The sequence below is a fragment of the Lepisma saccharinum genome, chromosome 3 (genome assembly GCF_977018435.1).
Source record: "Lepisma saccharinum chromosome 3, izLepSacc3.1, whole genome shotgun sequence".
Taxonomy (NCBI): domain Eukaryota; kingdom Metazoa; phylum Arthropoda; class Insecta; order Zygentoma; family Lepismatidae; genus Lepisma; species Lepisma saccharinum.
Window position 1 is genome coordinate 4,545,523 of NC_139231.1, and position 24,837 is coordinate 4,570,359.

Here is a 24,837-nt window from a genome sequence, read left to right on the forward strand (position 1 = left end):
GCACTGTTTCATTGTGATCACTTTCTACATAACAAGTCTACATTTTTGGGCATATCGGTATAGATGCCAGACAAGTGGAGTAGATAATTCTGATAAAAGGAAAGAGTGACACAGGAAATGGTATTTTCAATCGTTGTAAACCTTTGTAGAGTATGATTCGTTGATGTAAGAAAATTGGACATTCTAAGAATAAATGTTGTGCATCGGGGGTTTCATTACCACATTTGCAATTTTGTTGAGTTACAATATGAATTTTTGATAAGTGTGTCGCTATTTCGTAATCTACAACTTTACAAAAAATTGAATGCTGACTCAGATATTATGCACACTTAACACTTCTCAAAGGACAAAATAGACAGAGCAATCAACCTCTCATTACCAATTCGATTACAAAGGTAACACTTGATCTACCACTATTAGCCGTTAATGGGGGTGTGCACATTTCAATAACACCAATCTTACAAAGATCGTAAAAGACAGCTGCTTAACGGTCTTTATATTGAGCTCCTTTCTGTCTAATAGTATGCCATAATTCTAAACTGTCCAAATCACAACAATAGGGAGCCGCGGCGAAAGATTGTATCTTTTCGTGCTTCAGAAAAGCGACACTTAATCAAGTAGGCATGAAATAAACATGACGACCCTTGAATAGAAAATGTGTTAATGATACCATTTTCTCTGTCATGATGAAATATCTTATGTTTTCTTGTTCAACCGCTGAAATTCAGAACTTGGGGCTAAATTTGGGGACGATGCAAGAAATACTGTCCACTTAGGAGTTGCCACTATCAAGGAACAAACATATTTTCACTACCAATTCATCTCACTAGGAGAGAAATACATTGACATACAAGCAATGAATATACGTAGTTGCAACTCTTGGACATTTTGATTAGTGAAAATAACTGCTGAAGACTATAATTTAATTTCAGAATATATTATGCATAAATATTGATCAGAATTGGATCGATAGTTTTAGATATGTTTAGAGATTGATTCTCCTGCACATAAAAAAATTGGTCACTATGACGGCACTGCAGAAATTATTTTCTAACCTTACAAATGATAAGTAATTAACATGTAGGACTTGGACTGCGAGCAAAACAAAATTGCCCAATCGTGCACCGTAATGCAATGCTTAGTTGATTGGATTTGTATTAAGGTCCACTATATACACAGAGGTTATTCGGCACGAGAGCTACAGCTTTTATTATAATCCGAACCACTTAATGGAATGTTACTTCCACCAGGGATCGAACCCGTCCCTTGATATGATGGCAGCAGTTTTATCGCTGGACTATATATGCTGGGAGCCTTATTTTAATCTTTCCAATTCTTAGCATTAAAGAATTAGGTAGTTTGTGTACTCTTTTATTCTTTAACATCATATTTGCCCCTCTCAAATATTTGCAACGATAAGAATAGATATAATAATGAAGCCAATGAGAGAACATCGATAACTCTCATGCAATTGTAGGTTCTCGAATGAGGAACTAACAAACAGAAAAGAGAACAAAACATAATGCTTTTTAAGATTTTGAAAGTCGCCCTACTTATACAAATTCATTTGTCACACCTGTTAGACCTATTCCAAAGTATAGTGATAGGATTTATAGAGGCTATTAATTGTTCACATTTGACTGTATATGTCAATAATTAAAAAAACAATCTCACAGCTACTATATACGTCCACCTATCAGGCAGGCAGCAGATATTGTAGGAAGATCGGCGACTCATGATTGGCCAATTACTTAGTATCAAATTATCAGTGACCTCTGTTATCCAGGTATATCTACAGCTTCCCCCCCCCTTTCTTGATTTTAGAATACATCGTAATAGAGTATCCTTACGATCTAACCAAACTAGAAAATGATCTTGCCCCAATGGAAGTTTTAGAATGGGAAACGTAAACATCTACTTCTTAAGTTTTCGGTCGAAATGAGGCTATCATACTACAAAAATGTAGGTGCTACAAGATGGCTGAGCTAACTAACTAACTAACTCTCTAGCCTTATTAAACCCGAAGGTTCATGGCTGCAGCAACACAGGCCTTCCCTCTTTCCCTATCTTGAGCAAGATCTATATACTCTTTTTCCATCCCTACCGATTTCCCTTAGGTCCATTTCAACGTTGTCCCTCCATCTTCGTCTTGGCCTTCCTACAGGTCTCTTACCATCAGGTTTCCCAACAAGAATCCTGTAAACTTCTCTTTCCTCTCCCACATGGCCTGCCCACCTAAGTTTTCTTGATTTAATTATTCTAATAATATCTGGACATGAATACAAATTATGTAGTTCTAAATTATGTAACCTTCTCCATTCACCTGTCACCTCATCCCTTTTAGGTCCAAAGATTTTCCTAAGCATCTTATTTTCAAATACTCTCAATTTATGTTCCTCTTTCAATGTAAGGGACCAAATTTCACATCCATATAATACTACAGGCAAAATTACTGTTTTGTATATTTTAACTTTTAGTTTCTTAGATATTAAACGAGAAGACAAAAGGTTATGAAGAGAGAAGTAACATGCATTTCCTGAATTAAGCCTACTTTTTATTTCCTCTTTAATATAATTTTCATTTGTTAATATTACTCCTAAGTATTTGAATTTAGAAACTGATTCAAACGAGTTGTTATCAATAATTAGATTTTGATTATTACCTAACACTTGGTTTCGGCCTGTAAGCATATATTTAGTTTTCTCTTTGTTAACTTCCAAACCTATCTCTTTAGCAGTTTTGAAAAATATTTTAGCATTATTCTTAATTGTATTCACATCATCCCCCAGTAAGTCTACATCATCTGCATATGCTAAGAACTGAGTCACACCATTTAATGTTAGTCCTTCTTTAGTTTCTTTAACCTTCCTAACAGCATATTCTAAGGTAAAATTAAAGAGCAATGGAGATAATGCATCTCCTTGTTTTAACCCATCATGAATTGTAAATTTGTCAGACATATTAATACCCACACGAATTTTACTTTCTGCTTCACTGGTGCATATTTTTGTCATACTAACAAGCTTCTTAGGTATTCCAAACTCTACTAATATATTATATAATTTATCTCTTTAGACCGAATCATATGCTTTTTTGAAATCAATGAATAGCTGATGGACTTTTTTATTATATTCCCACTTTTTTTCAAGTGTGTATCTGATGTGAAAAATTTGATCTGTAGTTGATCATAAACAAAATGGTTGAGACCAGTTTCATTATGTTCACAGGTGGAACGCGCAGAAATCGGTTTCAAAATAAGCAACCTGACTGAGGCTGTGGGATTCGAACTGTTGGAAGCGGCGGACAAAATGAACGGGCTGAAAGACTACAGCTTCACTTTTTTCCACGACAACTCCACGTACCAAGTGCAGATGTACCAGAACATCACCAAGAGCACGGTCGTGCAGTTTCCCTCGCCCGACACCAGCTCCACTTACGTCTCCATCCCTGGACACTACATCCCTCTGGCGGCGGAAGTTGGAGTTAAGAGCGTAGGCTCGCTGCAGACGTCTAGGCTCACCAAGAAGCTTTTCCCAGCCGACCAGAACAAGTAAGATACCTCATTTCTACTCCGATATTAAACACATAAAGAAATCTCTCTTCTGTTGCATAGTATGTACTTTATTATCTTCTATTTACTTTCCTCACTCATGTATTCTTCCTTTAATTTCTTTCTTCCTTCTATTTTTAACCATCTTTTTCATTCTCTATTTTCTGTCTTTATTTCAACCTGTAATTTTATCTTCTTCGTACTCTCTCTTCTCCATAGTTTCGTGTTCCATGACTGATTTATTTGCATTATTTTACTTCGCTTTTCTGCCACTATTGGCTAATCACGATAGTTAGGATAAGTTATGTTTCATTGAATTAGGTTAACTTATGTCGCTTTTCTGCCACCATTGTGTGATGATACGTATGATGAAATTGATGAAGGGACTCTCACAAAGAGCACCCATACTAAGGCTGGGATTCAAACCCGGATCCCTGGCATCGTAACGCGATGTGCTATCCACTCCATCATGGTGGTCTACTTTACCTACGTTTCCTCATGTTTGTTCTACGTGAGCATACTTCCGCGACGTCCCCAAATTATTGTTCACCGTTTTTTCTAATTTAATTGGTTCATTTTACTTAGCTTTTCTTCCCTTTTTGGATAATTTCGAAAATGAGGGTGAGTGATGTTATGATGAGTTTGAAGAAGGAACTCTCACATAGAACAGCCATTTCCAGGTTGGAATTCGAACTCAAGACCCTAGGCGTCGTAGCGTGCTGTACTAACCACTCCGCCGCGGAGGTCAGCGGTTTACCGTTGTTTGGTAAATGTGGATGATAAGAATATTTTAACTTTATGTAAAGAATATTGAATATTGTGTGCGTGTGTGAGTGTGCATATATGTTTGTGTAACTGCGTATGTATGCAAGTATATATACATATATCTGTGTATAGTTTTTTAGCTTGACACAACGAAATATCTCGAAAAGTACACATCTGATCAAAAAAAAAGTTCTGAATGAAATTTGTTCCTCACGAAGGGGCTCATCCAATGATGCCAAACTCCACCCCCACCCCACCTCCTGGGAGTGGGGCGAGGGGCACCTTTAAATTCTCAAATGGGAACCCCCATCTTGTATTGCAGATTCGGATTCTCTAGATAAAAATACGTAGGTTTTGTCTTAAACTTGTTTGTGGATTTGTGAAAGCTGGCGCTGTAATCGCAAAAATTTGCGGGAATGGTAAAAAATGCACTTTTAATCGCAAAATGACGTGAGGCATGTTGAATTTTTATAAGAAACTGCATTTAGCATAACCCAGGAACAACGACGTGGACGTAGCAGTATTTTGTTCCCATCGGGGTGCTCTTTTCAGGTGAGTCCCCTCGCCTCTCACCATCGGGGTGCTTGTTTTAGGTGAGTCCCCTCGCCTCTCGCCATCGGGGTGCTTGTTTTTAATAATCATTTTACAATAAGAGCTCGAAAATGTCACCACCCACTTCGATACACTGATTTATCTACACTTGGAATGATTGGACACAATTGAGAAGCGTACCCGGTGTAATCTTTCGACATGCATTGGTGATTCTCTCAATCATGTTCTCAGGCGTTGTTGGCAATTCATTATGAACTTCACTCTTCACGTAGCCCCACAAACAAAAGTCAGGCGAAGTAAGATCTGGCGATCTTGTAGACACTGGACCACCTCTTCCGATCCACCGACGGTTGTACACGCGATCTAATACTTCCCGTGCTGCAACGAAATAATGTGCTGGACAACCGTCATGTTGAAACCACATTGTTTGTCGCACGTCTAAGGGAAGGTCTGCAAGCAATACTGGAAGTTCATTCTGCAAGAAGTTTCGATATTTCCCACCATTTAAGTTCCCATCGATAAAATATGGACCAATAAGTTTATCGCTAATTATCACACACCAAACATTTACATTCCAAGGGCGCTGATGTTCAACTTGGCGTAACCAATGCGGGTTTTCGACACTCCAATAATGCATGTTGTGTCGGGTCTCCTTGTCGGGCCTCCTTGTATTTGCTGAAGCGCCCATTGACAGAATGTCACTCGGTTCTGAAAATCATCGCCATGAAGTTCTTGATGCAACGGATGATATTTTCTACGCTTCAGTATTTGACACACAGTAGTCTGCGAAATTCCCGATTCACGACTTATTTGTCGAGTACTAACGTAGGGGTTATGAGCCACTGGAGCTAATACCGCAATTTCATTATTTTCTCCAGCAATTGTTCTTCGGTGATTCCTTTTTTTTTGGTTGTACAGTTCCCTCGGTGGAGAACTGTTGCACAACTCTGCGAAAAGAAGCGTGCGATCGCACCCGGTCTGGAAAACGTTGAGCATAAAGAATCACAGCATCATTGATATTCCTGCCACTTTCTCCATACATGTACACTATTTCAATTTTCTCTTGCACCGTTATAGCCTGCATTATCACCACTAATGGAGTCAAGGAAGAAAAACACTACTTCCGTCCTCTTCTTCAGGCTTCGTGGCAGATTATGCGGTGTCTGTTTGACTAGGAAACTATGTCAAATGGTCTTTAGGAGAAAACATGCGGTCTTGAAACATGCTCGGCAATCTGTTCAAAACGTTGTTAACCACTTATAAAACTGAAAAACGTTGAAGATTTCAAAGCTTCGTAAAAACCTTTGACCATGTGAAAATAAACAATCTCACTTCCGCGGAATGAATCGTCGAGTTAGTCGTCTTCACAGCTAATGTTGTGCTGCTGATGAGCTGCCGATGGCTGGTACTGGCCCCGCCCACTTGCTTCCTCCCTCCCCCTCCTTTCCCCCGCTACTCCTGCATTATTACGTCATCCCTCCTCCTTGGAACTCCTCTATCATCATGAACGCTCGTGTCATTTCTTTCGTTACATTCAAGCCTATTTGTTTTTATCTTCTTCCATTTCTTTAACATCTTTACCCATCTTTCCTCTACATTCCCTTTCTTCAACGTTTTACAGTTTTATAATTAGTTAACCTCGTTTTTAACAGATTGCCGAGCATGTTTCAGGACCGCATGTTTTATCTTACAAAACAATTACACCTTGTTTCCTGGTCAAACCGACACGGCATAATCTGCCACGAAGCCTGGCGAAGAGGACAGTGTATTTCTCGAGAATTGCGCCAAATCTTAATTTTTGCAATTACAGCGCCAGCTATCACAAATCAAAAAAAAAAAAGAGTTTCAGACAAAACCTACGTTTTTTTCTGTCTGGACAATCTGAATCTGCAATAAAAAATGGGGGTTCACATTTGAGATTTTACAGTTGCCCCTTGCCCCACTCCCAGGAGGTGGGGTGGAGGTGGAGTTTCGCATCATTGAATGAGACCATTGGAGACGAACACATTTCATTCAGAACTTTTTTTTTCATCAGATGCGTACTTTTCGAGACATTTCGTTGTGTCAAGCTAAAAAAACTCACCCGGGATATATATATATATATATATATATATATATATATATATATATATATATATATATATTGTAATGTGACAAAAGTTGAACTAGGTACGAGGGATGTCACTTAGGGATGTAGCAGTAAGACTATGTTCAACTGGGTTTTACAGGTTGTGGATAGCCCTCCTTGACTCGGTGAAGAGGTAAGGAAGGCGGACGAGCAAAGCACACTCACCTAATCAGGCTGCGACCCCTCTGGCGTTTCGGACTCTGGTGACGACCACGGCACGAGCGAGATAGTTACCCCGGACAGCAGGTGTTGGCTGTCATCACCTGAACGGTGGCGTGCGTCCACCGCGCGACAATGATAACGTTTGCTCACTTTTGTTGTTTTCTTAAAAGTCCGGGGTATTTATCCGACTCGCCACATGCCGTGTTTCTGATGAGCTTGCAAGCCACCGTGCCACTACTTTACTCTTTCCAACAGGAACAGCGACCTGGTAGTAAGTAGCAAGCTGGATTCTGTCTAGCCAGAGGAATTTTGTTATTGTCGCTGCCTTTATTGGGTCAGTGTGCTCGAGTTAAACTTGCTTTTTATTTTAAGGTTTTCATGCCCTTATATCCCATATATATACAGGGTGATTGGTAATACGACCTATTCCTGGAAAGGGGTAATACTGTAATACTAGAGCACATTTGCAACAAATTTGACCCTACGCACCGGGGGGTCGGAAATCAATGGGTTTCCAGTTATTGCAGTTTGTAGATTTTCGTGATATATTCCGACTTGCAACCAAAAAAATACAAATTGTAAAAAAACTAGTACACACTTAATCGACACGTTGCTAACAGCTGACGAATGAGTGACGACTGGGGAAAAAATTAATGCCCAAAATTCCCATACCCACAGAAAGAAACAGTCATTGCTGCACACGTCATGAAGAAATTTGGAAATTATCGTGTAATCGAAGAGGATTACTCAAGAAATTGGTAACACACTTAGCGTAAAAATTACGGAAAAACTTCCTCGTTTCATAAGCTCTCCAAAAATATACAAATGTTGTCAACTGGCACACGGGTTGGGGGAAAAATCTGAATAAAAAGCGGAGAAGGCGCGTTGTAGACCTCTTTGTAAAGTGAAAAGATGTAGTCGTTTGTGAGAAATAAAGGAACGAAAATGAGTGAAATAACAATGTTATTTACCATTCTCATGATTCCAGGTTGTCAGAATTAACTGTTAGAAAAACTACAAATCCTGTTAAAATTGCCTCCCCCGGTTACGTATGCAAGCACGAAGCCTGCGGCGTACTTCAGACACAGTCACTCGAGTTGTTACTCTCTCTCTTATGTCTCAATTCTCTCTCTCTCCCAACTCTTCTTGGGAATTCACTGGTGTACTTAGACTAACTCTTTCATGTGACCCCAAATGTAAAAGTCGCATGCTATTGAGGAGGGAGATCCTGTCAGAAGGATTAATTTATGTCGATTTTTACTACATACCGACACTGAAGACCCCCATCACCTAACAAGAATTTTGTGGACGGACGAATCCAAATTCGACCGCGATAGTATTATGATTTTTTATAATGCGCATTTTTGGGCCCCTTAGGGTCATAACCCAAGAAAATCTAAAGAAAATGCTCATCAGAGAAAATTCTCACTAAATGTGTGGATGCGAATCATCCACAATCATGTGATCGGGCCATTCTTTCTGCCACAAAACATAAACGGCATTACATACGAAAACTTCCTAAGGGAAGAATTGACGACGCTGCTCGAGGATGTGGCGCTTGCCACAAGATGGGGTATGATTTACCAACATGATGGCTGGCCAGCCCACTATTTCCGGGGTGTGCGACAGTGGCTGGACGACAATTATCCCATGCAATGGATTGGTCGAGGCAGCCCGAAACCCTGGCCGGCGAGGAGTCCGGACTTGACGCCATGCGACTTTTGCATTTGGGGTATCATGAAAGAGTTGGTCTGCAGTACACCAGTGGATTCCCAAGAAGAGTTGCGAGAGAGAGAGAGAATTGAGACATAAGAGACAGAGTGACAACGCGAGTGACTGTGTCTGAAGTACGCCGCAGGCTTTGTGCTTGCATACGTAACCGGGGGAAGCAATTTTAAGAGGATTTGTAGTTTTCTAACAGTTAATTCTGACAACCTGGAATCATGAGAATGGTAAATAACATTATTATTTCACTCATTTTCGTAATACACAAGTAATACGTTCCAAGACACACTACTTTGGCTTATTTTAAATATTGAAATATACATTTAAATATACATGTTAAATGTATATTTCAATATTTAAAATAAGCCAAAGTAGTGTGTCTTGGAACGTATTACTTGTGTCATATAGTGTATATAGGGTGCGAGAGGTATTTGAGGACACATTGGGGCCATTACGAGAAACATTCATACCTGACAAACAACGAAATATATCGTTGCAAAACTTAGTACACAGATGTAGTAATACTTGGAGTACATGCTTATTCGATATAACCACCTTTAGTTGCAATGACGGCTTCAATGCTTAACCGGAAGCTTTACCATGCAGGAATCAAATGGTTCTGGTATGTTAGATATTACTTGGATAATGGCTGGTTTTAGGGAATCAGTTGTATTTTGGGAATGTTGATTAGTCTTCTGTTCAACACGTAATAGTCAAAGAGATTTATGTCTGCCGAGTTAGGTGGATACAAGCTTGGTGTGATGTGGTCGTGAAGTTTGGCAGCTATACAATCTTGGATCTTCACAGCTTTGGGAGCAGGTACAGAGTCCTGCAGAGACACATTCGGCATTCCATTACGTACGCTGGCTATCCAGGGCTTCGCATCTGTTTCCAGCACCTCAATGTAGCCAGCAGCATTCACCCGAAGACCCTCCCAGGTTCGAGTCCCGTCCTAGGCACGAATGACTGTGGATGTCCATTCATCAATTTCATTATATCGTCACTCATCTCCATCTTCGCAATTAGTCAAAAGTGGCACAAAAGCGAAGTAAAATAAAGCAAATCAATCAAAACCCAAGGACCCTTTGGAAATAAATGGGGTCGCATGGTGTGTCCTTCACTACTCGCCACTTCTAAAACCAGCAGTTGCAGAAAGCTTGGTGTGTATAGCATGGAGGAGATCAGAAGGATACGCACATAACAACCTGTCCTTCCTCCTGTTCACCATTTGATCATGGCCGATATTTTTCATTAAAAAAGAAAGAAAGATATAAATAAATAACAGGCCAGGTTATTTAGGATGTTTCACCGTGTTCTGTCATCGCTTTTCTTGGACCAGCCGTTGTTCTTGTGAGTGACGCCATGACTGCCATTTTCTCATCAGATATATCGAATGTCCTTATGCATCACAGTGCAGTGCCGATTGTACCCTCGGACACTTCGAGTTATCTGGCAATGTCCCCCATGGACGTTCTGGTACTCCCATCGATGATGTCCAGCACCTGCTGTATGAACTGTGGTGTCTAAATACTGTCCGAACTCTGTGACTGCTTTCTTCGTTTGGCTACAGGTGACACATCTGATGATATGATGAAATTTATGAATGGACACTCACAAACATCTATGCCTATGCTAGGATTCGAACCCGAAAACATAAAAGTACAGAAATTAGTTCACACCAAAATGTAGGCTCATGTAGAATCACATGTCCTCAAATACACATTTGCAAAAATCTATCATGAACAAAAAATATGGTTTTACACTCTTTCATGCTATCCATTGGGGTCATGATTTTATCATAAAAGTATTATCTTTGATTTGTGTACCATGATTTTCATAACTTTAAAGATATACTTCCATTTGTAGTTTTCTTAGCCTCACATTTTCCTATTTATCATGGATTTTTTTCCTTTTCAATTTCCATACACATTGATTTATTAAACCTCTTTGCTTATTTATTTAGTTTTCTACTTGAATGCTCAAAATAATTATAATTTATGCTTGTGATTCAAATTCCATTTTAACCCATCTCTTCTCTTCTTAATCTTCTGTTCCTCCTTTCATATTTATTAACCACATCTGGACTCTTGTGTATAATTTACGTGACCCAATATATATGAGAAAGAATACACAGATACAGAGGGTCTTATTTTATCGGGCCACATTTTCCCCTGCATCCACTTTCCTTTTTTTAATTTTTCCCCTTGTTGCTTATTTTCAGTTTGTGAAAGGGTAGGAGGGGCTGGAAACACGAAAGAATATTGCCTCTGCGGTAATAACCGTAAACAAAGTAGGATCCGTGGGAGCTGGGGTCCAGGGGTCGGTGATAGTTTTCCGGGAAACAGCTTGGAGCGAAATTGTAGAAGGTTGGATGCGCTGCAGTCATTTGTTTAGCGTGACGGGGACAAAGTTGAGAAACCAAGGCTCCTAAGGATTCCGACTTCCAACAAGCTTCCCCACAAGATGTTGCTGTCCAAAGACACGGCCGGAGATGGAAATTGAGGAGAGAGGCAGGAGGATGAGTGCTTGTACAAGAGATAAACACAGAGAGAGACAGAGAGTGAGAGAGAGAGACAGAGAGAAAGAGAGAGAGAGAGAGAGAGAGAGAGAGAGAGAGAGAGAGAGAGAGAGAGAGAGAGAGAGAGAGAGAAGGGGAGAGACGGGCTTGCAAAATAAGTTGCAGGCTAAAATAAGACCGAGGAAAAGGAAGAGAGAAAGAGAAAAGAGAGTAAAAGAAGAGAGAAGGAAAAAGAGAGATTGAAAGAAAGAAAAACGAGAGAGAGAGAGAAAGAATAAAGAGAAAAAGAACAAAGGAGTTTAAAAAAGAGATTTGAAAGAAGGGAAAAGGGTGAGAGAGAAAGTTTGTGTGTGTTCGTGTTCGTGTGTGTGTGTGTGTGTGTGTGTGTGTGTGTGTGTGAGAGAGAGAGAGAGAGGGAGGGAGGAAAGCAGAGAGAGAGGGAGGGAGGAAAGCAGAGAGAGAGGGAGGGAGGGAGACAGAGAGAGAGGGAGGGAGAGTGCGAGAAAGAGGGGAGAGACGGACAGAGAGTGAGAGATAAAGAGGGAGAGAGAGAGAGAGAGAGAGAGAGAGAGAGAGAGAGAGAGAGGAGAGGGAGGGAGGAAAGCAGAGAGAGAGGGAGGGAGGGAGAGTGCGAGAAAGAGGGGAGAGACGGACAGAGAGTGAGTGAGAGAGAGAGAGAGAGAGAGAGAGAGAGAGAGAGAGAGAGAGAGAGAGAGAGGTAGGTTGTCGCAGAAGAAAAGCTGAGACGGAAAGAGATGGAGAAAAATACAGAAAATGGAGATAAAGGAGAGAAATAAAGGAAAATGAGAGAGAAAAGGAAGAAAAAGAGAGTGAGAGTAAGAAAGAGAGAATAACACAGAGAGAGAGAGAGAGAGAGAGAGAAAACATAGAGATAGAACGAAAGAGAGAAAAATACAGAATTGAAATAGAGAAATATAGAAAAGGGACTTCGCTATCACAAAATAATATAAGGCAAGAGGGAGAAATAGAAAGAAAGGAAGGGAGAGGGGAAGAAAGGGATAAAAGGAGAGGAAGAGTAAAGAAAGATAGAAAAGGAGCGAGAGATAGAGAGAGTCAGATGTTCGTGCGTATGTGTTGTACTTTTTGTATTGTGTATGTGGTGCAGCATGTGTGTGGGCATTTCTTGGCATTTCTAATGTGATTGATATTTTAATGCAAAAGACCCACAAATTATATTGGGTGTTTCTGTCTCTAATTAATTTTCAACGCAGTGGAAATATAACCGTACACACAGAAAAACAAAAATCATTAATTAATTCAAGAAGGTGCATTACAGCAAATGTCTAAATGCAAAATGTAATGAATATGCTGTAAAGTTGTATTAGGTTTTCGTAAATATTATTTATATCAGGTTACTCGACTCTCAAGAATGCATATACTGTTATATCCGATTAATCTTAAATAATACTGAGTCATACTCAATTTTTAAAATGTAATTGGCCCATTTTGATGTCTAGAATAAGTTTTTTTTGGCATGCAGTAAATAACGTTATATATTGCATAACTTATTTATTGTTATTCATTTTCAACTTCCTGTTTGAGAGATTTTTTCTAAATCGTTATCAAGAAATTAACTCGAATAACAACATTAATAGGTATCAAAGACAACAACAACAACAAAACAACAGAAATATGGGTGGAACGTAAAGCAGTCATTTCAATTTGTGATGCGATTAAATGCATACATGCAAGAAGAAACATTAAATTTTGATTCGAATACAAGAAAACATTCCAGTGTATCTCTTGATTCATCTTAATACTTAATTATCTCTTGATGCACAAAAAATACATCGGATAATATGTTTCGATCAGGAAGCCAACAACTATAGGCAAGGTTTGCATGAATTGATGCATTTGAAGTGCATAAATAAATTTGATGCATTTTCTCTTTTATGTACTTACTTCGTTTTTCTGTCACTTTTGACTAAAAGCGTCGTTAACGAAGATGAATGATTATTCGATGTAATTGAAGAAAGAGCACTCATAAAGAACTATTCATGGTATGGCAACATAGAACAATACTGTTTTCTTCAGAATCATATAAAAATATGGAAAAAATATTTAAAATACAAGAACATATTTAAAAGGCTATCCTGGATTTCCGTCCCGCCGAAATAGTTCACAAATACTAAAATTAAAAAAAGGCAGAATAGATATTTCTGGACTATAATTGAATAAGTGAAGTACTTTTATGTCGTTTGCTGCATAATATGAAGCTTATTTACGTCGAACTTACGCGAGGAGAGGATTCGGCAAATGTATGTTTCGAAGAAGTTCACTTTATGCTCATAGGCTAATCGGAACTGGACTTAATCACTGTGCTCCAGGGAATGAACCCACGATCCCCTTGATTACAACGAACCAGCGTTACCCAAAGATATGATTCGATCGGTGTTTATAGTATTGACAGTGTATATGAAATTAACACATAATAATAATAATAATAATAATAATAATAATAACAATAATCAGGCACTATTATTCAGCAGCTATAATTAACAATAATTTTCTTATCTTATGAATCTTGTATTTTTCAATTTATATTTACATTATTTTTGTTCGTAGAATAGCTATTATTATACAAAATGTCATGGTCTTAACTAGAAATAAGCTATCTCTATTTTACGCAAAATTTTGTCTTTTTCATGTAATTATTATTATTGGAAATTGATGAAGACACACTCACAATGACACACCCATGCTAGGCCTGGATTCGTACAGAGGGATGCATAAGTATAACCAAGCAAATTGTCCATCACCATGCATATTGTTTTTGCTTTATGAAATGAGAAGTTCAACAATTAAAACAAAATGTCTAACAAGCTTCCGATAACTTCTGTACCAGCATAGATACAAATACAATCCTTTAAAACGAGTAGGATGCATGGGAAAAAATAATGAAAGTAGTCATGGACAATTCGCCGAACAATACTTTTGCATCTCACTGTATCCGGGACCCTTGGCGTCGTAGCGCGCTGTACTAACCACTCCGCTAGGAAGGACGGCTATTATTATTATCGTTTTCTTAATAACAAAATGTTACACGTAATAGTATGCTCATTGTTATTAACAATACCTTATTATTGTTATTATTAGATACATGTGAGACAATTGGTTCACGTGCATGGTCTCCTACCAAAATATATTTCTAAATACATGCCTCGTAAAATATGACATGAGTATGAGTCTGTATTCGCGTACCCGGTGGAGGCACATAGTGGTTCGGATCCCACTTTAAACTGTAGGTCCAGTTCCGATTAGCCTCTTGTGCATAAAGTGGACTTAAAGCACCAACTGTTATTAACTTATTATTATTGTTGTTATTCGCCTTAATTTTAGGTCTCTTTTCATACAACAAAATATAATTTTAAAACCCTTATATTTACATTAAAAAAAAAGTTTGCCCATTGGCGTTGATAACGAGCGAGAAATAAAAACAACACACACGCTTGCGATTTCAACGCGATATCCACATGTGCAGGACATATCCTTTCGTTTTACCTTTTCCCAACATTCCGGTGCAAGAGTCCCTGCATTCGCAGACAAACGGTCTTTCCCCAACCCCACCTTCCCACTCGACCACCGCCGTCCCACCCGAAATCCCTTTTCCTTTGGTAATCTCAGAATACTTAAACGCGGTGGCCGGCAAACAGCTTGGGTACCTATCAGACGAAAACCTTCCCAGAGCCCATAATTAATACTTTACTACCTCGGCTTTCGCACATTCTACCTCAAATAATGGAGGCTGCTCTATGGTGGCCGCGGCCCCCACCCCCCACTCTTTGCCCTTCTGGCTACGGACACTTCTACTGCAATAGCAAGGTTGTAGTGCTCGAAAGTCCAAAGTTACACATCCCAAAGGCACTTCCCTCCCACCGCCATCTCGTTTGCTTCCGGAACAGCCGAAGAGGGTCCGCCCCACTCAACCCCTCTACGAAACCACAGGGCGATGGAGAATGCCTTTGAACGAAATGCACGAAGTATTCAGTTAATCTGCTAATAGTGCTTCCGAGAGGTATCAAACATAGTCTACAATTACTAGAAGCTGAAACGGAATTGTGATTAGGACCTGGTCAACTGTACCTCATATCTCTAAGCTGCAGAGTGGAGCTGTTCAAATCGTTTGACAGTTTTAGTTCACGAGAATTGAGTCTTTGAAAGCCCAAAGACAGTTTTGAACAAAATCAAAGAATGATTTTGAAACCAGAAAAGCATTCTTGGTCTCGAATCTCCGCTTGAACATGGGTGTTCCTTGTCAGTGTCCCTTCATCATTTTCATCACATCCTCAATCATCTTCATCGTCGCGATTAACCAAAAGTGCCAGAAAAGCGCTAAATAACAAAAAGAAAAAAGAAAAGCATATTTGAAAATTTTAAATTTCGAAAAACATTTGACAACAAAAAACAGTTTTTCAATACGAAGACCAAAGAACTGTTTCTATAACCAACGGAAAAAAAGTTTTAAAAATATATGGTTTAAATCAGGAAACAGAAAATGATTTTTCCAAATGAAATCGAAGAATGACTGAAAACTCAAAGCTGGAAAAAATGATTTGAAAGCCAAAACCTGAAAACCGTTTTTGAAAGCAGAATAAAAAACGATTTTCATCACTGAAACCAAAGAACGGTTTTGAAAACTGAAAACACAAGGAACTGAAACAAAAAAAAAAGTTTTGAGAACTGGAATTAGCAAAACTGAATTGACAACCGATTCATAAAACTGATTTTGATGAAATAAGAAAACAGAATATTTTCAAACTTTAAAATCGAAGAAAACAGTTTTTATGATAGGATACAGAAGAATGGTTTCAAAAACTGAGAAATAAGAACAGTTTTTGACAACCTAAAATCAGTTTACAAAATGTATTCAAAAATTTCATACATATGTTTCAATTGCACTTTCAACACCCATAACATATTTCTTAATCACCCACTAATTTATCCCTGATTGAGTATCATACTAAAGCAATGTCTTTTTACAGGGTGGTCCGAATGTCTTGTTACCCCCAGGTTGTTATCACATTGGAACTAATTAAATATGTTTTCTGCCTTCAGATGGCTGACACAAGTACTACTGTGAGCAGCATGTGTGGCCATATGAACGTTCACAGACCCATGAAACAATAAGGGAGGTGCAATGTAACTTCACTGCAAGATTTTATAAATTACAAATTACAATTAGTTGTGTCAAAAAAATGGTGTAAGTCATACTAACCGTCTCTATTGGCAACTTTGCAAATTGTTCTGCACGGGCTAATATCCTTAACATTCTAGTTTTATGAACTTCTCGAAAGAGATAAGGCTCGACATCGTCTCGATCTCACCTCGAAGGATAAAGGTCCGGTCTCGTCCCTCTCTCGGTTTGTAAACGATAGCCTCTGTCTCGTTTTTCCCCTTTGTACTTGAATAAAACACCTTCTTTGAATTCCAGGTTCAACCAACCGAAGATGATCGTGAACTCACCAATCATCAGCCTGTCTCTGGGAAACCCGAACACTGTGATGGAGTTCGCCGAAGGGACGGTGAAGATTGTGCTGGAGCACGACATGACCGCTAGAGGTCCTCCGTGGCCCCTGATCAAGAGAAACAAGTTTAGTGACGAGAAGGTGACTGCCGTGGTTGGAAGCCAGAGGTGTGTCTTCTGGAATTATCAACGTGGGTAAGTGAAAATGGCTGCCTCCCCAGGCAGGATGCTGCTCTTCCCGTTCATACGCAGTCTGACAATGAAATAATGAGACTGTCGTTAACAAATGAAAAGGATACAAAATGTTTGAACATTACCTGTTTATTACTTAAAGTACGTGAAACCGATTCAGCAATTGGCATGCAGGCTAACGATTGAAACGACATATGCAAGTCTTCATGTGGGGTGACTCGAAGATTCGAGGGCCTCCGCGTTGGCGCAGTGGTAGCATCATCGCTTTGTAATCAAGGCGTCGATACCCGTTGGAGACAGATAGTGTTTCGGATCCCACTTTCAAACTGTATTTCCAGTCCCAATTAGCCTTACTGTGCATAAAGTGGACTTAAAACACGAACACAATCGAACATTCGACGTCACAACCTGTTGGATGTTCCTGTGTTCATCAAAAGTACGTAATTTCGGAAACAATTTCACTTTGTGGAACAATAAATAGTAACAGAAGGATAGATGTGCAAAGTAGAGAGGATGATTCAACACATTCATTATTTTCTTCGGCCTAGGAATATCTGGACAACCGCTGCTTGCTGGAACCAAGGTCGGATACTCCATAATCATTCATAGCACCACGATAGTAATAGCCAAATACAATTTCACCCTCTGCAATAAATACATTATGAAAAATGCCTTTGCTGGCACATAAAAAGCAACAACACAATATTGTCTTCACTCTTGACTTTTGGAGCTGCATTTTCGTTCCCCTTGGTAAATTTAGCAGCTTACATTCTGCGCTTTGTCGTTCCGTAACAGTCACTTGTAAATGCTACTTCTCATCCTCCACAACAGTGGAATTCAAGTAATATTTATATCTGCGAGCAGTTTTCAGAATGTTTTTTCATGAAACTTGATGTTAACTCGTTGCTCCATAGCGATTACGTGATGACGCCCTTACACTCTCCCACGACATGGTGGCGTAACTTCCAGTATTCTCATCGCATTAGATGCTACAGGTTGTATATTGTGGACCACACCGCACCATGAACATGTTACTTCACAGATAGAATGTAGACGTGGTACAGCACAAGATCCGTTTCTATTTAATTATCAGACTGTGTAGCTGGAGGGATTTATTTGCATGCCAAAGGATGGGTGGAATCAGGCTTAACCCCTATGATATAATGATTCACCTTGGTTTTTAGATACAAATTAGAGGTGCCCGCCATCAGTTCATACGGACGGTCATAGCTTAATTTTTTTTAAAGTACCTACCGATGTTATTCAGGTTACATTCCCATCACCTCCACTCATATTTACACAAACTCTATAGAGATCTTATTGGCCGCCGCATTTCGGAGTCACAGCTAGGAGCACCAATCCTGAATGCCAATCTCGGTGGCGGAATGGTGAGAATAATGCCTTGTGAACCCAGAGGTGTCTGGTTCGACCCCTGGGTAAGGCATGTATGTGTTTGTCTCACCATCTATTCCAGCAGTTCACCATCCGTCGTCACCAGCCCAATTAACCCAAGAAGTAGAAATGCGACGTAAAATTATCAGAATGGAAAGGAATAGATCATACCTAACCTACTCACATGATCGTTATTACGACCGGAAGTAATTATAATTTCTTAATAATAAATGACATTATCTGCTTGAGACATTTATAAAATATCAATAATAATGATAATAATGATGATAATGAGTAATCTAAGATCGATTTTTTACTTCCTTGTCTCCGCAAAAAGCGGCTCTGGAGCTCGCCCAGCCTCTAATCAATGGGTACCTAAGGGAAACCCTACATATGATCAAGATTGACGCGTGGTGCTGATCACATCACCTCCAAGATGGCCGAGATTGAGAATGTGTGTGGCACTACCATGACACGATGCTATGTGAACGGTGAACTTTACCTTAATAATAACAATAACAATAATAATAATAATAATAATAATTTCCTTATTGAGAAGGCGAGGTTCATCTAACTAACCTACAATAGATAATTTAATGGTGTTTGCAAATTACAAAATGCCGTCTAAATGACATGGGGGGGGGATTCACATTCTCAATATCGGCCGTTTGTCGAGGTGATTTGATCAACACCTTCTTCCGGCCGCCTATATCCCACAGGTTTGTCCCCAGGTGCCAATGTTTATCAGAGGCTGGGTAAACTCCTGAATCGCTCCATACAAGGAAATTGCTGGCAAAATTTCCACCTGAAATCACTCACCCTGGAAACCGAATCCGGGTATCCGTGTGACAAACAGACGATGTAATTTAAGAACATAGAAATACAGAAAAGAAGAAAGAATGAAGTAATATAAAGGGGGAAAATCCAATGGAACGTTGTTACTTCTGACCTCCAATAGCATCAGAGTGTGAGAAAATCAAAGACGCGTCCACAGAAATTCATTCAGTCCTCGTTACAGTTTGTCGGACAAGTAAGCAAACTACATGAATAGGTGCTTCATTCCGTCAAACAGGCATTTTCTATGGAATTTTTGGGAATACTAAACGCGACTTCCTCCAAAGAAAGTATTTTTGCAATTCCTCTGAAAACCGACGCATTTCTTTTCTGATGTCGTGACTACTTTCTTTTACGTAAGTGGTGGGCCTATCAGTACCCCTTAGGATGTTGATTGATTGATTGATTTGCTTTAGTTTACTTCGCATCTTGTGCCACTTTTGGCTAATTTTCGAAGATGGGGATGACTGATGATGTGATGAAATTGATGAATGGACACTCACAAACACCCATGCTCAGGCCACAATTCGAACCCGGGACACCTGGTGTCGTTGCGTGATGTGCTAACCACTCCGCCACGGGGACCGGCTTTTTAGGATGTATGTTCAGACGTGGCACTCATTGCAGTGACAGTGTACAATTGGTAATGGTGGTAATTTTTACAATTATAATATCTATAATTACTATCTAATTACTGTATACTATCATTACTATATAACTGCACCAATTTAAAATAGCATTGATGCAACATAAAACTTTTTAAAAAGTTTAGTGAGTGCTAAAATATGCGCGTGACACTCATACAATAATTGGTTGTTGTTTCTTATGAATGATGGAAAGTTTTGTAATTATAACAATTATTATTTAACCGCAGCTATATAGACAACAAAGTAAGCAACAATTCAATATCAAATAGTTTCTTGATTTTTAGTAATAAAAAATGTCTAGGCCTCTGAGCCCCCTTCTCCTCAGATAAGTAAGTTTTTTGTACGGCATGGTCCATGTAGTAATTAGCACCATGCATCACTGTACGCGCTTGATCATATAGCGGACGCCAGGAGGATATTAGTGTTTGATACAGTTTCTCCACCGAACGGGATGCTGAATCGACAATTGTTAATGTATGTTCGATCGTACGTGAGCCGTTCCAAAGCCCATTATGCCAACACGTTCTGTTTGTGGCAGTGACATATTGTAGTACGACTGTTTCTCGTGCATCAAACCCCTTGCAATATGTTCTTGTTCAGAGCCTATCAACTCCCTGTGATAAAAGCCATGCAATTACAATGTTTATTCATTCCTGTGTGTAATAACCAGTGTTTGGAAGTAACTAGTTACTTGAAACCAAGTTACAAGTAACAGTTACTTTCTTTAGAAATTCTTACTGTAACTAGCTACTTTTATAAGTAAGTAGCTTGAACGAACTGTAACAGAGTTACTTTTTGTAATACAAGGTGGCGCAAAAGTCATCACCTGAGTTTCTTAGCTTATAGTTTGGGTTTTAAATTAAACAAGGTAGTTTTTTTTGTGTTAAACTTTTATTGATACTTGTAAGTTGTATGTCCTCAATTTTTCAAGATAACATCCAATAAGTGGCCACCATTCGAATTGATGCAAATTTGGGCTCTTTTTATTGCGTTGGTGGTGTTGGAAAGAATCTGCAGGGAAATGTTTTCAATTTCATGCTGAATATTGTCCTTTAGTTGCTGTAACGTCTCTGGCTTATTCACATAAACCAATGACTTCAAATATCCCCAAAGGAAAAAGTCTGGAGGGGTCAAATTGGGGGACCTGACCGGCCATGGGAAATCACCAAAACGGGATATTACTCTGCCCGGAAAAGTGTCACGCAAAAGAGCTAATGTATCACGGGCTGTATGTGGGGTATACTTATTCATTTTCGCACACAATAAATTTCGTGAGTATCTTCTATTTAACTGACAAGACACTACTGATATAAAGAACAAGATGTCAAAATAAAGGTCAGTGCAAATAGGATGATGACTTTTGCGCCATCTGTTAGAAATAACCATTATTTATATTTAATAACGTTATAAACAGTTTGGGTGGAAGGTCCAAAATGGTTACTTTTTAAAAGTAACATTTCGAACAATGATAATAACCTTTTGGATATTCTACTTGATTGAGCAACTCGAATGTTGGGTTTCTGAAGTTGAAAAGAAAATAAGGAGAGAGAAAAATTGAATAATTAACTTCATAGTGGTGGCAATTTTCAAAATGATATATTTACATATAGTTTTAAGCCCATTCGGTGGCCGAGCGCATTATCGACTTTCGATGTCATCACCGAATTTCCAGAGTTCGAATCCCGGCCTGGGATTCGAAGATCTATATAATTGTCCCTTCATTAATTTCATACAATTATTACTCATCCACATCGTCGCGATTGGCCAAAAGTGGAAGAAATTCGACGTAAAATAACAAAAATTAAAGGTAAAGAAATTCTAAGCTTCATGTTGATGATTGCTTTACATCAGAGTTATGGGTACCGAATTTCGATTATATATATAAATTTTGGTTTCCGCTTCTACGATCATTTTCGAAATAGATACCAAGGATAAACTGATTAAACTTGAAATGGACATTTTCATATAAAGTGTTCCAACTGTAGAAACGTGAACCTGTTTTTACCCGTTGAATCTTCAACAATGCAGACATACTAACAATTGAAATTCGCATATTCGCAATTCTTGCAAAAATGGACGTGTATCAAATGAGACCCATTCTGAAATGATTTATTTTATGTAACCTTACTTAGTGCAAAGTGATATGTCAGTAGATTTGACTACGCTTAAAGTCATTTTTCAAAATGGCGGCCAAGAATTGTATTGTGACTCATCTCTCCCATAAAAACATTTCAATCCCGTGCTTGTTCTTTTAACATATTGAATATTAACTCTAGAAGATTTGCAACCGAAGTAGTATATCGATTGTTGTTTTGACTGTAAAAATTATTAAGCAAGAGTTTTTAAAATAAATTTGTTAAAAGAAAAAAACGTTCCAAAGTAATCTTCTAAGGCAGAGAATTAATTCGTGATTTATTATGCACTAATTCAAATCTATTAACCATATGCAATTTCTTACTTAATTTTTCTAGTATTTATGATACACTAATTTAAATCTATTGAACTAGGTGATGTTAAAAGTGACTTATCACTGAATGTGAGCCACGCTTAATTAATTAACAATATCGACCACGCTCTGTTTAATTAATGGCACGTGCAGGGGGAGTGTGAATTTTTGTGCCGCCATTTTGGATAATGAATGAAAGGGTAGCCATATCCACTTACGTCTTATCCAGAAATGCAGTACAACTGCACTATAACATTAGTAACAGATTAAGAACCAAGAGATCTGCTGGAGAATCTCTGCCACTGAGTTACGAGTGAGCTAAAAACAAAGCTCATTCAGCTTCTCGTGTACCCTTAACTACTCTGTTTACACTCGAACGTCTCTGAATTAAACATACTTGTTTTCTCAGTGTTTCCCTCAAAGCACCGTAAGGGGAAACAAGATCTCGTCGCGCCTAACTAACAAAGGCATTCTGTTACCTCGAAAACTTCCCCCTTCCAACCCCCTGCAGCGTCGTGATTCAGAAATTGAAGAACAGGGCGTTGCGCTAAGATGTTTTTAATTAGGAGCCAGATCCAGAGATGAATCATCTCAACAGCTCGCTGTTAGGATGCGCACCCTTATTTTTACCCCTTCCACCTACCCTCCTTCAGATCTTAACCCTTTATCTGTTTTTCTCAGTACGCTCTTGGAGACCAAACCTTGCTGGGAAGACCCTAGAACCTTTTAACTTTGACAAACAATATAATTACAGCGTGCCCGAAGAACGTAACTTCCTTCTTCTTGCTTGAGGATCGGATCGCCTAAGAAATTTCGCGTCGGAACTTAATTTTAGATGATTTACGGTGGAATTGAAGACGCTTCTTACCCGTAGAAGCAAGGGATTTTATTGGTTGGATCTTCCCAGAAACCGACTGGCATTAATATTCAGGACCAGAGAAAAGCCTGTTAATAATTAAAATGAATTTAAAAGCCAGGACAAGATCTTGAACATGTATTTTCTTTTCTATAGCCGCCTCTTCACTTTCCATTTTGAAATATTACTAGTGTTGATATGTCTGTGGGATGACACGCACCTATCGATCTGTGTGAAGTTGTATGTGTGTTAGTATCCTTCTCTTAGTATTTAGTTTTAGATGCAGGGAGCAACAATACCTTATTCTACAGGGTGTACCAAAAGTCCCATTACCCCCCTTTGAATTGTAGACAAACCTGCAAATGTTATTTTAACAGCATGTGTATGATGAGAGGATGGTATACCATTAAATCAGACAAATGACCACCATTTATTCCAGAGGATCAGTGTGCACACTGCCATTTTCATGACACATGTATTCTCTTACACGTATTGCCAAGTGCGCTTTTGCCCCCATCCTGTTGTAATCAGATTCGACCAAGAAGACCCAAACGTTCCAATTCCGGTATGAACCTCAATGATGTGTTCAGAGACAAATGGATTGGACGAGGATCGCCAAATTTGCCAGCACCTCTGAAATGGCCATCCCGAAGTACAGATCTGATATCTTGTGATAATGCACCACATGAAGGGACATCAAACAGAAAGTCGCCCATAATCGTTATCAGGCAACTGGGGAACTTCAAGAAGTTGTTCGCACTGCGTTTACTTCCCTCACGCCAGCCATGTTACGGAGGATTTCACATCGCACCTGGAGGCGAATAATAAGTTTGCACACAGACTCTCTGGAGTAAATGGTGGTCACTCATTTGTCTGATTTAATGGTATACCATCCCCTCATCATACGCATTCTGTTAAAATGACATTTTGCAGGTTTGTTTACAATTCAAAGGGTGGGGGTGGTGGTAATGGGACTTTTGGTACACCCTGTACCTTACCTCCTACGCGTGTAGGAAAACTTAAGATTTAAACACTAATTTTCTCGTAATGAGTTCTCTTATACACATGGCATAATGCAGCTATGTGGTTCTCACATAATATACTTCGATCACGATTTATGATTTAATCTTCCGCTATTTAAGAATGTGAACACATTAATACACATTTTTAAGTTCAATCAACGCTATCAACTTTAAACATGAAACTTACATTTTGTCAGATCCATATTATAAAGAAAACGAACGTTCCAGATCATCAGCTCATCATCATCATCATTATCATCTTAAATACATTTTATTGGACTTCCAGCTTTACATTTTGCTGTTTATGTCCAACATACATTTTGAATGCATCAAGAAACACTTCTGTTATGAATTTCTACACGTTAAGTTAAAATACATTCCTACATTTAATTCATAAATATTAATAACCTGTTTGCATTCAACTACATTCACTCATTGATTACAAAAATACACTTTGATATTAACTTGTCTAAAAAAAACAAGTGTAATATATCCAATACGAATATCTGGCATGTACAAAGATGTAGTCATATTTATTTGGACAGGCATATTATTTTTTTGAT

At 38.8% G+C, this 24,837-nt stretch overlaps 1 protein-coding gene across 1 annotated transcript in view; it reads left to right on the forward strand.

Moving 5' to 3' along the window:
• LOC145984877 (adhesion G protein-coupled receptor L2-like) overlaps nucleotides 1–24,837 on the forward strand; it is a 101,203-nt gene that overhangs the window by 69,198 nt on the left and 7,168 nt on the right. The window contains exons 7-8 of the mRNA XM_083118252.1: nucleotides 3,228–3,550; nucleotides 16,853–17,080. Of these exons, the coding sequence (XP_082974378.1) occupies nucleotides 3,228–3,550; nucleotides 16,853–17,080 (551 nt within the window). The remainder of the gene's footprint in view (nucleotides 1–3,227; nucleotides 3,551–16,852; nucleotides 17,081–24,837) is intronic.